Source organism: Lampris incognitus, chromosome 13, assembly GCF_029633865.1.
Source record: "Lampris incognitus isolate fLamInc1 chromosome 13, fLamInc1.hap2, whole genome shotgun sequence".
NCBI classification, from domain to species: domain Eukaryota; kingdom Metazoa; phylum Chordata; class Actinopteri; order Lampriformes; family Lampridae; genus Lampris; species Lampris incognitus.
This window is the reverse complement of record NC_079223.1, coordinates 19,705,249-19,721,335: the sequence shown is the minus strand read 5'-3', so window position 1 is coordinate 19,721,335 and position 16,087 is coordinate 19,705,249. Positions and strand designations below refer to the sequence as shown.

Sequence of the window (16,087 nt, the reverse complement as noted above, 5' to 3'; positions counted from 1 at the left end):
AGAGAAGAATAGGGAGTAGAGGAGCATATGGTGTAGAGGAGAGGAGGAACGGTCTAAACTCAAAGACTGCAGAGCAGAGGAAGGGAGAAGGGGAGGAGCAGACAGGAGAGGGGACGGTATGTTCGGGGCTGAAGGGGGGTGGGGTGCTTGGTTTACTAAGTGCTAGTTGTCAGTCTAGAAGCGCTGTTTCCCCCCGTGACTCAGGTTTGGGGTCTCCTGGGCTGCTCTCGCCAGTAAAGCCATCTGACAATATTGACACACACACGGCGCACACCATTACACACACTACTCATACATTCCACATAAGGATGCACTGACATACATACAAGCACACACACACACAAGGACTGCAAAAAGTGGCAAGAATGGTTGTAAATTATTGATCAACTACAAGCTCTTTAAAACTTGTAAAAAACAATCTGGCTCTCATTATGACTAGAAACACACACACACACACACACACACACACACACACACACACACACACACACACACACACACACACACACACACACACACACACACACACACACACACACACAGGCTCTAGTGACAGTGGTGCTGACAATGGCAGTGTTGTAGCCAGATAGGCTGGGAGAGTACCTTGTTGACTGGTGACTTGGCACGTAGTCTCGCTCTCGCTCTCTCTCAGTGTAGCTGTGCATTGAGGTGACATGTTTTTGTGTTTAGACCAGGCAGCTGCATTAAGCTCAGCAACCTCAGTGTATTAGCACCAGACAGAAAGAAGGCGGGAGGGAGGGAGAAAATGAGAGGACGAGATAGTGGTATAGACAGAGAACAAGGAGACACATGTGGGACTGCAGAGAAACAGGAGAGAATAAAATGCAGACAGAAAGTTTTTAGACAACAAGGGATAATGCCGGGGGGGGGCAGAGGGATTGACAAAAAGCAAGAGACAGAGTAAATGGAGAGAATGTAGAGCGATAAAGATCTAAAGCCAAAAGCAGCTATGTCCTGTGAAGGCCCTAAAGTTGAAGATGTGCATGACAAGTGAAATCAACTGCAGTCATTCATGTTCGGTAGGAACGAAAACCTGCATGTTGGTTCAATGCATCCTGGAAAACCTGGAAATTTAATGACTAGTTTTCCAGTCATGAAAAACACCTAAAAAAAATGTCCTGGAAATGTTATTGAGGTGATGGAAAATTGTAAGGGCTATAAAATCAGATTTTTATCCACTGAGATGGCATATTTTTAGCGTAATTGTAGTTTAGATCACTTATTTTTAGTCACATTTTTAGCTGCTGAGGTTGCACATCAGTGCCTGAAATTTGGGGTGGGGGGGGGTCATTCACTGCCCAACTAAAAATTACACAGTCCATTTAGAGACTGGGGCTTCCACTGATAGTTAAGACTGAATAATTTTATCTTCCGTGAGTGGCGGCTGTCGCACGTATCCAAGCAAAAGTTGTGGAAAATGAAATGGTTCCCTGCTATGAGTGGGAACCCTGTTGCTCAGAACCACCCAGCCCATCCTTCATTTACTCGGGCACTGTCCGAACCTGGCAGTGGTCTGTCTCACAGGGAATAAACTGGAGCTGGATTCCATTGGTTTCAGTGGAATTCTGCTCCATGTACGGAACAGTTTTGTTGGAGAAATGGCTGTAGTTATCAGGCTCCTCAGATATAGTCTAAGGAATTTAGCAAACCAAAACTTAGTTCATAGCAAAAGCTGAGAGGTGTAATGGGTATTTACTTCCATGTTCAGTGTAGGGAAGTTAACCCAATGAATGGTTTGATATTTTTTCCTCTGTTACCCTCATCACTCCCCAGCAGTTGTTCTTCTTTTGTGTTGATTTAAAGTAATATGAAAAATTATCAGTAAAAATATATATATATATAAGTAGAAGGTTGCTGTGGCAACAGGCATGGGCGCAAGTCCATGAATACTGGGGATGGCATCCAGTGCTTTACCTGTGCCCCAGTCCATAGGGTTAGTGGTTGTGTCAGGAAGGGCATCCGACATAAAATTTTGCCAAATCAGTACGTGGATTGACAAGACCATACCGGATCGGTCAAGGCTCCATACTGGATTGGTCAAGGCCTGGGTTAACAACAGCTGCCATTGGTGCTGTGCCCTCACATGGTACCGATGGAAACTATAAAATCTACTGTGGCGACCCTGAAAAACAGGGAACAAGCCAGAAGAAGAAGAAGATTGCTGTAAAAAAACAAAACCTAACATAAATGTGATGTTGCACAACAAATTCTTTGCCATGAGTCACATAGGATGGGTATAAGATTGCACATAGGATTGCTATTCAGACAACAACATGTTAATGGAAATGTTCCTACTAAGTAAGCCTTCGCATATATGGTTCATCATTTGTACCAATGGGAGATAAACGATCATCTAAAGAGACTATTCAATGCTACTGTAGTATAACCTAATGAATGAACTTTACAACTGAGCTATCTCTTGTAATTCTGTCAGTAAGTGAATCTCTTTCAATCGTGCCAAATTGTTGCTCTTATCAGATTGTTTCAACTTGCTTGAGTTTCAACCTTGCTCTTAAAACACACCTATACTCTTGCTGGCCTGGGGGCTTCAACTGAGGTGTATGTCTAGGTATATTTCAGTGTAAACAAGGGTCTTTCCTGCTATTGTATTCAGAAAAATTCTTCAGGCAGAAGGATATTGTGTTGAGAAGGTCTTCCTATGGCCTCTGGAGGAAATTTCTGCTTCATGGAGATTTGACTAATGATGCCATTGTTGTCCGAATAGCCCATTCTCCTCTCTCAGGCAAGGCAAAGCAATGCTGCGCTCAATAAAGCAGCAGCAGCCATTGTTTTGTTAGGTCCAGTTTTGTTCTAGGGGCCATCGAGTTCTGTAGAGTTTTTACATGACATTATATTTTGTTTTGCTCTGCAGTATTATATCCCCCCTGTATTTTGTTTTATGTGTTTACTACACTCATCTGCTCTTTTTCCGTCTAGTCCAATCTGTTCTGGCCCCATTCTATTGTGTTGATTTCTTTTCATTACTATTCAGCTTGTAACATGTACAAAATACTAGGATCAGGGCGTCCGGGTAGCATAGCGGTCTATTATGTTGCCCACTGACACAGGGATCTCCAGTTCGAATCCGCGTATTACCTCCGGCTTGTTCAGGCGTCCCTACAGACACAATTGGCTGTGTCTGCGGGTGGGAAGCCGGATGTGGGTATGTGTCCTGGTCAGTTGGTGCGCCTGTTCGGGGAGGGGGAACTGGGGGGAATAGCGTGATCCTCCCATGCGCTACGTCCCCCTGGCAAAACTCCTCACTGTCAGGTGAAAAGAAGCGGCTGGCGACTCCACATGTATCGGAGGAAGCATGTGGTAGTCTGCAGCCCTCCCTGGATTGGCAGAGGGGGTGGAGCAGTGACCAGGATGGCCCAGAAGAGTGGGGTTATTGGCCAAGTACAATTCGGAGAAAAGGGAGGGGTATATTAGTACCTCCTGCTCTCTCTGTGACGTAGCAGGTGAGTCCAGGTTAAAACTACAGACCATTGTTAGAGACACCTGTTCAACCCATTTCAGTGATGAAGGTGGGTTTGTGGAGGAGGGGGTGCAACTCGGTATTGTTAAGGTGGCTCTTCATGTTTTCTGTGCTAACGTAACGCTATCCTGTTGCAGACAATACGGCTGACATTAAGGTGAAACAGGGGACTTTCAGCCTAGATGACCCCAGGGATTACAGCCTGGAGGTGGGCATCAGCGATGGTGGGCGACCTCCCAAGTCCAGTGTCACCCGTCTGCCCATAAAGGTGCGTTGTGTGACTTTCATAATTGTAAGGCCGTGTTTACATTTTGCAGCAAACGTTGGAAGGAGAGCACTCAAACTAGTTTTGTCAGAGAGATAGGCAGGTCGTTAATTTATTTGTCAACTGATTTTTTTAAATTTCCGTAGGTGTGTCGGTGTGATGCCAGGCGGGTCCAGACTCAGTGTAAAGCAGCCACTCTGAGGATGGGAGTCAGTGTCCACGCCCTGATAGCCATCCTGCTCTGTATACTAACTATACTGGGTAAGTTCGACTGTGTATCGGCAAATACGAAGGCAGAAAAGCAAAGACAATGAACACAGAACACAAGCAAAGCAAAGAACACAGATGTGCACTTGAGTCTGTGTATGCTGTTTATGGCCACTGAAAACTCAGGGTATATTCATGCATATACTCTTCTGTGTATGTGCGTGTGTGTGAGCATGTGCATGTGTGTGTGTGTGTTTTTTCACAACAAGTTGGATGAAGTGTTAATGCTTAAAGAAGAATGCAAAATGGCATCAATGATAGATGCAAAATGCCAGCCCTAAGTGATCCAGACATACAAATACACTCACTTGCCCTTGCTGTCTGCAAGAAAAAAAAAACCGAGGCTCGTGTTTTCAGGGAAACTTTCTCTCCTGGTATTGCTGGTTTTATGAATAATGCAGCAGCAGATGTGTAAATAATGCCTGCGGTTGTGAGCTCAATATTCTCTTTGATACCTTCACCCTGCTTCGTTTTTTGTTTTTTGTTTTTTTGGAGGGTGGGGACACTTGTCATATTGGGTGAGCGGCATGCCGCAGACAGCTGGTGAAACAAGCAGGATCAGGGGAGAAAACTAGAGAGGGGGCAAAAGGAAAACAGAACACGAGACAGGTTGGGAAGTGAAGGTTTAAGAAGAAGAAGGTGCCAGACGAGACATGCAAGGAACTTGTATCTATCCTGAGACAGGGGTGGGAGAAGAGAGAGATAGGACAGGCAGACAGGCCTTTAAAGACAGGATGGGGAGATGGGAGAGACCAGCTCACCAGTGGGGGGGGGGGAGAGAGAGAGAGAGAGAGAGGGCAAGAGAGAAAGCAAAAGGAGACTGGTGGGTGATGAAGAGTAACACGGGCAGAAAGGGAGGAATGGGGGACTGAGGTGGGTCAGAGGGGATGATGGACAGACTCACAGGTGGAGGGGTGTTGAAGGGAAGGGGATGAGAGAAGAAGAGAGCGGATGAATGGGGCAATTGTGGGAAAAGTAGCAGAAGAATAGGCCATGTAATGAGGAGAGTTTATCAGCTCATAGGTGCATCTGTCTATCAAACGCAACTAAACCCTCAATTCATTTAACTATTAATTCACTCTATACCGTGCCCTCTCTCACCCCTTCTCTCTTTCCATCTGTCTTTCTCTAATGGCCTTTTCCCTTCTCTCCCCCTCCCATCTTCTCTCACTCTCCGTCTTCCTCACTCACTCGGTCTTTATCAAACACCCCAAACACAGACCAGATTAACTATTTAACAGACTTGTCATTATCTGCTGGAGCCCAAAGCAATTTACAGCGCTCCCCATTCAGAGACACATTTTCTCACAGAAGTTGGGTTTGATATATGAAAAGAAAAAAAATTTCTCAGTCTTTTTTTTTTCCCACAAAGAAGACGTTTTTTGCCCTTCTAAGCCTGCTATCTCCAGAGCTTATTAAACCACAGAGCATGTGTTGTAAAAGATTAATCTGTTGGTTTCCCATGCAAACTTAAATTAGTCTCGCTCGCCCCCAAACTAAAAGGCATCGCTAATGCTGCCGGTCCGCCGAGAGAGAGAGCGAGAGAGGTTCGTATTGGGACCAGGGCTTGGGGCCTTATCTAATGTCTTAGAAACTGTTTAATGTACCCCCCCCCACCCTCTTCTCGTCCCTCTTTTGCTTTTCTCTCAAGATTCCCTCGCTCTTGTGCTCTAGTTCCTCGTTCTCCTCTCCATCCGCGTTTTGTCTCCCTTCCGCCAACATGTTCCCCACTCCTTCCTTTCCCGTTCCTCTCCTTCTCCGTCCCCTCGTCCCGCCAACACCGGCTGGGACATGGCAGCACAGTGGACCACTGGGCAGTAACAGTGGAGCAAATTTGTTTTTCGCTCGTGCACCAAGTGGTACAACACAATCAGTGCCGGAAAGGTTATCAACAACAAACGATGCTACAAAATATTTACAAAACAGCAATGTGACCCAGGCTTGATCTGGCCGTCCTCTTTCTCTTCCTCTCACAATGTTTTCATAGGAAGTCCTACTAAGTTTAGTGCCACACTTTATTTTTTTTGACATGCCACCTTTGACTAATTCTTTAAATCCTTCTCTCTGCTTCCTCTTTCTTGCCCTCCATGGCCATCTCCTTTTCTAGTTTGATTTTCCTGTTGTTGATTTTTTTTTATTAAAGACTTTGTTTTCTGAGGTTTCTTGATACTTTGTGGCCTTTCGTCTTGCTTCCTTTCCTCTTTTCCCCTTCCCTTTTTTATGTCTCCCTCCCTCCCTCTCTTTGTCTCATTTTTCTCATGTACCTTTCCCATTTCTGTCTAGTTCAACCCCCTGCAAGTCTTACACTCTTATTTCTCATTTGTTCTCTTACTTTTACTCCTACCCCAAAAAAAGAAAAAGAAAAAGAAAAACCCTACTGGCATTTTCCTGCAGTAACCAGAGAATGTGTGTGTCTCTTTGTCTTCGGCAGAGTTGGTTCACACAAGGCTAACCACCTGCAGGCCAGTGTCTCATTCAGGCAACTCAAATCGTTCTCCTCTCATTTTATCCCCCTCGCCCTTCTTGGGTTTTATACCCTTATTCCACCCCTGCTCTCCTCTTTCTGCTTGTTTCCTCCCCCTCTCTTATTCTTTTTTTTTTTTTGCCTTCATCAAAACTTTTTCTGATTTTTGTTCTCCCCCCGTCTCCGTTCAGACGACCATTAGTCCAGCACTGACAGGCCCGCTGGCTCTAATGGTTCTCACCTGCTCTCCTTTTTGGAAAAACAATTCAGTTCTTGCTGTGCCATTTTGCTCTCTCAAGCGAATTCACAAAGAGTGGATTGCAGCCTATGCGCCATGAATTGCACATCTCTTGCAACCACTATCTGCCCCATCTCAAGGTCCGATTCACAAAAGATGTTGCGCAAATGATATTACAGTGCAAACACGGGCATAAAGATTTGTAGCTGATCGCAAGTTGCCCTTTTTTTGCATCTGATTGCAATTATCCATGTGGCAAAGTATAAATGGTGGCTTTGCACCAAGAATACAGTAGGCAGATTCAATGTCATCAAGTATAAGTAAGAATTGTTTGACCTGGCAACCTGTATCGGCGAATGATTTCAGTCTCAGTTAATAAATCAAAAAGAGACATTCCCCTGCAAAATATCTGCTCAGGAGCACACCTGGCATGACGATGCCTTCACCTGGCTACAGACACTGCTGCCATGATCACTGGAAAGTCTGGATGTCAGTTAGCACCATCTCTCTGAAGACAATAATAATTTTCACTCTGTCTGGCTACTGGTGTTTGTGAATTGGACTTTTTTGTAATGAGGCTCATTTGCATAGAGAGGGTCCAATTTAGCATCAAATGTATGCATAATACCTAATGTATATACTTGCAAATAGCACCTGGGCACTGAGACGTGATTTGCTTGGCAGCATAGTAGGGGTCCATTTCACCCTTTGCAGGGGCTTTGAGAATTAGACGGTTTCTTTTTGTCTTATTTGTGCAGGTTTAGTAGCCGCTAAAGCCGCGCAATCCTTTTGAGAATTCCTTAATGGGTTTTCAAAATGGAGAATATGTAAAGTTTTTACCAGCTAAAGTAATGACAGGCTCAGGGTGGCATGGAGGTTCCCGGGTTTGACCTTAGCAATTTTGTATTAAGTTCACGTTTACCTCACGTTTGTGAAGGTTTTCTCTGGGTACATATGGGTCCTGTGATGGATTGGTGACCTTTCCTGGGCCCCATATTCATGCCCCAACTAACCTGAGTTGGATGAATCAGATGTCAGTAGTAACTGAAAGTATACTAAAATTCAATTCACTATCACGTTCATAATGGTCTGGATCGGAACCAACGAGTTGGCGGGAGGGGGGGTGATTGTGTAACTGGTCATTATATTCTAAGTTTAGTCCCACCTCTTTTTTTGCATCACGAGACACAATGCAAGATTAATATTGACCCAGTATATAAAAATTAGGTAACACTTTACATTAAGTGCATGTAATGAATGCTAATTAATAGGTGATAAGGCCCTTATAAGTCCCTATAAAATATTTAACATTATGTGTTAATAAGACTATAAAGTGCTAATAATAGCATCATAAACACGTTCCTGGCCACTAGGTGGCCCTTGCGAAATATGCAAAGCCTACTTTTTCACACTCGTCTTAGGTTGTAAGTCCAATCTACGTAAAATTTTGCATTTTATTAAAATAATTTTGATAGTCCACAAAATGCCAAAGCCATGACTTATAAGAGCCTTATTACCAATTAACTAACGCTTATAGTCTTATCAACACACAATGTTAATAAGCATTTTATAAGGACTTATAAGAGTCATATTACCTATTAACTAACACTTATAGTCTTATCAACACATAATGTTAATAAGCATTTTATAAGGACCTATAAGAGTCATAATACCTATTAACTAACACTTATTACATGCACTTAATGCAAAGCGTTACTAAAAATGTATAATAAATGAGTCACCAAATAATTAAGGTTTGCCAAACATCACAAGTGTAAGTCAGTGAATAATTCTCAAACTACCCTGAAGTGCCTTTGAGCAAGGCAGTTGTTTGTGGTATGTTAGCTCATCTTGACCCACTGGACAACAGTAGGAGGTGAGGGTTGATCTGGCCAACTCTCAAGGCACACAGCTACTGTGTGTGACTATGAAGCATATGGTTTTTCTACACATTGTTGTCAAGTTTCAAGTATCTAGTACAAGAGTCAGATCTTGAACCGTGATGATTTCTGATAATTTATTATGATTATAATATATTTAATTTCTGCAAAACCTTTGATAAGAGTGGGGGAAAAAAACGTATCTTGTCTTTCTTGTACAGTCATCGTGATCCTGATAGTGTTGAGGAAGCGCTACAAGAAGGAGACCCTGGCCGGTATGAAGAACAGCGGGGAGATCCATGAGCAGCTGGTTACATACGATGAGGAGGGAGGAGGGGAGATGGACACCAATGGGTATGTGAATTAAGATAAGCATTCAGCTTTTTACGTAAGGTTTTTAAATTGTTTATCTAAGCATCATCATCATCAGTGTGACAACAGCCACCTGTCACGAAAGCCATTTTTGAGTGATTTTTGAAAGAATTAGAAATGCTGAATGAAAACGCAATAAATAATAAAAATACACCCTCCTACCTATCACAAAAGAAATTAGTCCTTGAGGTGGAAAAGCTGACATGTCAATAAAACCTTGTCAGACGGAGTAATGAATGTTTTTTGTTTTTGTTTTTTGTGTGGAAAATTTCTGTGCCAATTAGGGGTTTGTTTTGGAATGTCGATAGTTTCTTTCAACCCTGGTTGTTTTCATCTCTAAAAAAAGAAAAAAAATTGCTTTTCACTTTATTGATTTCATTTTTCTCCCCTGCTAAGCCTTTGATTTATTTTAATGATTGTTACAAAAGTATGCAATCCATTATCCATTTCATCATGCCATACAGCGAGCTTCTAGGGTGTAGCCAGTCTCTTCCCTTCGTGATGTAACTGATAGCAGACGTTTTCACCCGCATGTATGAAACTCTTGGACCAAACGTATATTCAATCTCAACATCTAGTGCCGCTCATGACCCTATGACTCCACCTCTGGTTGTTCAATTTAAATTACGATCAAATTAAATTTGAGTTGCTCTCTCTCTCTCTCAGGTATGATGTCTCCATTCTCACTTCGGCTCGCCACGATGGCTCCATACTCCAACCCCCACACCCCTCTCTCTATGCCATGGTCCAGAAACCCCATCACCATGCTCCACCCCAAGCATGTAAGGGGGACATGGCCGTGATGATTGAGGTGAAGAAAGACGAGGCGGACCACGACAGAGATGGGTTTCCGTACGACACTCTCCATATCTATGGCTACGAGGGGCCCGAGTCCTTGGCAGGAAGTCTTAGCTCTCTGGATAGTTCTTCCACTGGCTCTAGCCTGGATTACGACTTCCTGAGTGAATGGGGGCCAAGGTTCAGGACCCTAGCCGAGCTGTATGGAGTGGATGGTTCTGACAGTCACTCTCCGTACTGAATGGCATATGTGCATACTTGATGCCAAAACACACACACACGCAAACATGTCAACACACGAGTACACAACTGTGGCCAAAAACACACATGGCAACACCCGTACAAGCACACTTACACATTGCCAAGGTGCATGCCTGCAGCAAACATACACGTGTATAACATCCACACAAGTTTATAATCTTTCACTTTTGTTTGCGGAGGAGGAGCTTAGAACTACAGCAGCAGGCAACGTGTTCTCCAAAGAGTTTTCTAGCTTTCGAAAATGGAAGCAGGACACGGTTGTTTGGTGAGCTGCCCATTTTGGCTGGTCTCCTCAATCTGCTAATTGCAAAACTAAATAAGTACTCAATCAAATACAAGTAAGCTCCACCATGTGAAATTAAGGTTATTTAGTAGGATATCTCTTTTGATGACGTATCGCCCGTTGTTTCCTCACAGGAAATCTTTGGGGGCAATATTTTAAAAGGTGTTCAAGATGATGTAGGGAGATGATGTCACAGCAGGAAATGAGTGACTGTATTGCAGGTGCGCAAGCAGAGTGATTATGAGCCACACACAACCTATCAACACACAATGCCAACACATTTGTTCCACCACAATACATTTATTTCTGGTTCCCGTTTTTCTACCTGTGAAAAGTCTTTAGGCAGCACTCACTATTGGACACTGCCATCTTTGTTTGACCTTCACTATGATGTCATTATAAGATGTACTTCCTGTTTCCTGCTCTTAATCACTGGTCCAATCAGATAACGCTTCTAAAATACTCTCCTCTCAGACTGGCAGCCAGTCAGGGTCAGCTTGGTTAGCGGGCAGCTTAATCATGTTACTATTTACCATCCATGTTATAGAATTTGGATTTGTGATGTTGCCTTGGATTAAGTCCATGTCACACTTCTATCTGCAGCCTCCATTTCACATCCCTTTATGTGTCGGTGATGAGTATGTTTACATGCATGAGATGTTTCCCCATGGGCATAATTGGTGGTCCTTTAAATCTATTCTCTGCAACAGCTTACATGCTCTGATGTGGTCTAACAGTTTCTAGGCATTCACATCATCGAAAACACTTCTACACCTGACTTGATACACAGTAAGAAGACTCCAGAATTTACCATGGACTCTGAGCCCATACAGAAGACTGTATTGTGTATAAATGGCTCAGTGTTCTTGTTGGCTGTAGAGCCCACCTGGCACATCATTAGGATTTGAGCTCAACACCATTACTGTCGATGGGGCAAGGGATTTAAAAAGAGCAAGTCAGAAACCAAAGACCTAAAAACCTTTCTGTTGATCACTGTGGGCACATTAGTTTGTATGTAAACGTACTCTATTACAAGGGATTATTGTTATGTGAGATGACTTCATTTGAATCAAGGACGCCAAACATCTTATTATTGCTTAGGTGTTTGCCATACTAATTCGGTGTTTGGTTTAGATTTTTTTTTTTTGTCTCTCTCTTGAGGTATTGATGATCTGTAATCTCTTATTGTATAACTGATATATTTTTTTATATCATACACAAAAAATATTTTTATGGAAATATCCTGTTGTTTTTTTTATTTGTAAATATGAACCCTAGTTGGGGGGTATGAGGGGGAGACTATTGTGTAAACCGTGTTGAGTTTATTACAAACCTATGTGGGTTGTTTGAGCACAGCCAGAACTCCATTCATTAAGGCACGGTCGACAAATATATTCACTCCTTATCCGAAATACTCTTCATCAAAGTACTCTCTCTCTCTCTCTCTAAATACTGTTTTCTATCACAATTGTTTTCCCTTCGCGTTGTTTGAAGCTGGCTATCTGATGTAAATCAGTTTTGTAAGTGAGTCAACCCGTCTATTGTCTCCGAGTTAGCCTTCAGAAAAGCTCCTCTCGCCACCTATTCCTATCTTGACAGTGTTGCTCGCTTAGGGTCAGACAGAGACAAATGGAAAAATATGTGGAAAACACACGGACAAGAGAGCAGAGAGACACACACACAGGCCAGTGCAATAGCAATGGGGAGAGACAGAGAGACAAGCAAACAGAGAGACCGATACACAGATAACCACACAGACAGGAAAGGGAATTAGTGCTCTGACAGAATTAGAGTGGTTTCCCACGTTTCATTTGACAGCAGAACTCAACAGTTATTGTTGAGATGAAAGTCTGATTCTCAGAGGGCCGCTGGAGAACGAGTCATTCAAACAAATGAGGAAGCAGAGGGTGGTAAAAACAGCTTGTGGAACAGCTTAGCTGGAGCAAAGGGCTGCTGGGGTGTCTCTGTATGACGCTAAGGTGGCATGAATGAGTTTAACCTCTCATCCTTTTAGCCACCATAGATCAGAAGTTGTCTCAGTCCTGAGTGTTTGCGAATATGGATGTCTTCTGGGCATACATTAAGTAGTCGTCTCTAAAACAAGCCTGGAGTCATGCAATTGGGACGATCTGATTTATATATATATATATATATATATATATTTGGTGTAATATAGTTTGGTGAAATTATAGCATTTCAATGAGGCTTACATGTACATACATACGAATGTAATCAAAATGGTTAAGGGTTTCATTTCAGAGGACTTCTGAAAGTCTAGGGACCATTGTGCTTCTGGTGGCTCGTTGTGTTTGTCTGTTTCGTCTCTGTGCCTGAAAAGATGTTCCTCTACCGCGCAACCGAAGATGCAACCACACAAAGGGATGGTGTTTGATACCATTTTTTATGTTTTTTAGCTCTGAGAATTTTGTTTGCTTGTTCTGCTGTTTATTCTGTTTTGTTTGGACCTAACTCTATTTCCTGAAACGCTGGCCAGCCTGGAAATACCAGCCTATAAACGGTGGTGACAATAGCTGGAAGCCTTATCGCCTCTTTCCTGTTGGGTTCATATATATACACTTACAGCAGAATGCCTCTGCTCCTCAATCTCAATCCACTCTTCTGTTTCCCTCCCCACTTGTTCTCTGTCTGTTTGTTCTTTCTCCCTCCCCGCTTGACTCACCGTCTCTCCCCAACCCCCCCATTTCATCATTCATCCACCCTCAGTCTCTACGTATCGTCCCACGTCTCCCTGCCTTGTTCTCCTCTTCCTCCTTCCTCTAATCAGTTAAACCAGTGGAGTCAACTTCCTGTACATCTGCGAGTTAGGCCCGCCTCTTCCAGTCTATTTTATCTCCGCTGTGAGCCAACACATTGTGCTCACTTCCTGTCAGCCTGGTTTGGGAAACAATCATGGAGAGGAAAAAAGAGAGAGGGAGGAAGGGGGAGCAGAGAACAATGTTGTCGTGATGACTTTACCATCCGAGCAAAACCACTTGAAACCAAAGATGTTTGCGTCGAGACACTGGTGCCAGTGGACGGCTAAACCCCGACAGCTGTGTTAAGATCGTGGGACATGGGCAGCTTGCTGATGCCAGTATTATTTTTTTTCTTTTTTTAATGCATGTGAAGTAACTTGTGCACGTGGAGAGCAACTCAACTCACCCACTCACTCACATGCTCACCGCTAGTTACACCGAGTCCTTAATTATCGGACTCAATGACAGCTTCGCTCCGCATCCATGACACCATGGGTCCTCCTTTGCACCGGCGAGAGTCACTGGAGTTGTCGGCAATATTGCCTCCCTCCAACGGTTAAAAAGGTTGCCTTTGCATCACAAATTTTAACAATATTAATACTGCCCCAAATTTCTTTTACTGTCTCATGTTATGTATCAAAGACGTTTTATGTTACGCTTTATTTTTTATTTGTTTGTATTTTGTTATTTTTACTGTTGTAATGTGTCAGGTGAAGGGATGGAAGGACACTAACTGGAGAGTTATGATTCATTTTTTCTCATTTCCTTCTGTGGGGATATAGTGATGATACTAGATGATATATCAGACACAGCATGATTTCCATTTGTAAAAATGTCACATTTGATAACAATGCTAGACTAATTTCCAACAGCATAAGACTCGGTAGTACCAAGGACCTTTGAGCTTGAGACCTTTTGAGACACAACGTTAATTTTGTCAGGAGCTAAACACTTTGGGTGTCTAGAAAAGCGCTATATAAATGTAACCCATTATTATTATTTGAAGTTTTTATTCTTTTGAGCAGTGCCATAATGTCATGCAGGCAAGGACGTTATATTTTCAAAGTTGTGGATTTAAAGTTGTTGTCATGAGATTTTTAATTAGTTCCTTGCAGATCCTAGTATTAACACATTCATTTTGTGCCATTTTCACTTATATACAATTTGGGCATGTTTTGTCTGGTCTGAAATCAGTGACTTGCAGTGAGTCCAACAATAGAGCCAGCATAAATTCTCAGATTATTCACATTACAATAGTAACTCAATAGTAAATAGCACAGTGTTCATGGCCACATACAAAAAATGACATGCAACTTGACTGACTGACTGACAATATATACGCCAAATATTTTCATACTTCCCACTGATCCTAAATATGATTACTCATCTCCATCACCTCAAAAGAGGTCCTGTGGCAAAATACACACACACAGAGACAAAGATAAATACACAGAAAATAAAACATTTCTTACTGGTTGGACTGGTGCACATGCTGTTTGTATAGACGTGATGCAACAGAATGCAAAGTAAAGCCAAGGTTGTTCAACCTTCACAGCTGGTCACTTTGAAGGGGAAAAAAAAGAGGATTTCTGGTTTCTGTTGGGCCCATTTTGAAAAGAGAATTGTCATTTAACACTTAAATATCTGATATCTCACAGACTGCTGTTTTTGAGAAGTGAATGGTGAACTTCAGCTCATTGAGCAATTCGGGGTTTTTTTCCTGTCTAAGTGATTATACAGAAGTCTTTGAATGCACTCTTTTACTGACGCTCCTTTCTTTCAAAGGCCTGATAGAGAGATATGAGCCCAGAATACTTGTTGGGTTTTGATTCATAATTCAATAAACAAGGCTCCAAGCAAGAAGTGAATTTACTGCCACTGTGTATTTTACATTGCAAATTCGTCCATATATTCTATGTTGATGAATGAGTGTAGCTTGTGTGGAAAATATTGGTGTCCGACACGGTATATAGATGAAAAATGTGCCTAAGAGTGATTTCTGGCCTACTGTTTGTATTTAAAATACTTTTTGTGGTGTATGGAGTAAGACCTAGATCAGAGGGGAAGGAAGCATTTGTGTTTTTCATGTCGTATGTATGTGTGTGTTCATTCGGCATCTTAAAACGCCCATGTGCACACATCTGCGTGTGACCCTACTTGTGTACATACACACCGGTGTTGTTAGTAGTGAAACATATAAAAAAGGACAACCATGTAGAAATTCTTTTCCTGTTTCTTATGTACATAAAGTAATGGTCTCCGAGGGAGCGACACGTGCCTTTATTGTTTGTTATGAAATACTGTAAGTCATTTTTGATGGTGAACACAATGTTTTCTATATTGTTTCTATGGTGCATAGCAACTACTTTTTATTACCTGACAGTTTTGTATGTGTAAAATAAATATAAACACTCAAATAAGCTCTTTTGTGTTGCTTTTCTTGCGACTGTTATTTGTGGTGATGACTTTTGGTGCAAATGTGTGAGCATACGGGGCGTCCGGGTAGCGTAGCGGTCTATTCTGTTGCCTACCAACACAGGGATCTCCGGTTCGAATCCCTGTGTAACCTCCGGCTTGGTCGGGCGTCCCTACTGCGGGTGGGAAGCCGGATGTGTCCTGGTCGCTGCACTAGCGCCTCCTCTGGTCAGTCGGGGCACCTGTTTAGGGGGTAGGGGGAACTGGGGTACGCGCTACGTACCCCTGGCGAAACTCCTGTCAGGTGAAAAGAAGCGGCTGGTGACTCCACATGTATTGGAGGTGGCATGTGGTAATCTGCAGCCCTCCCCGGATCAGCGGAGTGGGTGGAGCAACGACCAGGACAGATCAGAAGAGTGGGGTAATTGGCCAAGTACAGTTGGGGAGGGGAAAAAAAGGGGGGGGGGGTTAGGAAAAAAATGTGAGAGCATTCATGTGTGTACATCTACTGATCTCAAAGTAGAAATTCGCACCTTACTGTTTAATAGCTAAATTTGCACACACACGGAGTTTGACGCGGTATGACGTG

General features: G+C 42.8%; 1 protein-coding gene across 2 annotated transcripts in view; it reads left to right on the top strand.

Moving 5' to 3' along the window:
* The window catches only part of cdh5 (cadherin 5), a 47,344-nt gene extending 31,849 nt beyond the window's left edge, over window positions 1-15,495 (top strand). For both annotated transcript variants that reach the window (XM_056291603.1, XM_056291602.1), the window contains 4 exons: window positions 3,637-3,767; window positions 3,911-4,025; window positions 8,835-8,967; window positions 9,652-15,495. In XM_056291603.1, the coding sequence (XP_056147578.1) occupies window positions 3,637-3,767; window positions 3,911-4,025; window positions 8,835-8,967; window positions 9,652-10,024 (752 nt within the window). In that variant the 3' untranslated portion in view covers window positions 10,025-15,495. The remainder of the gene's footprint in view (window positions 1-3,636; window positions 3,768-3,910; window positions 4,026-8,834; window positions 8,968-9,651) is intronic.
* The last annotated feature ends 592 nt before the right edge of the window (window positions 15,496-16,087 follow it).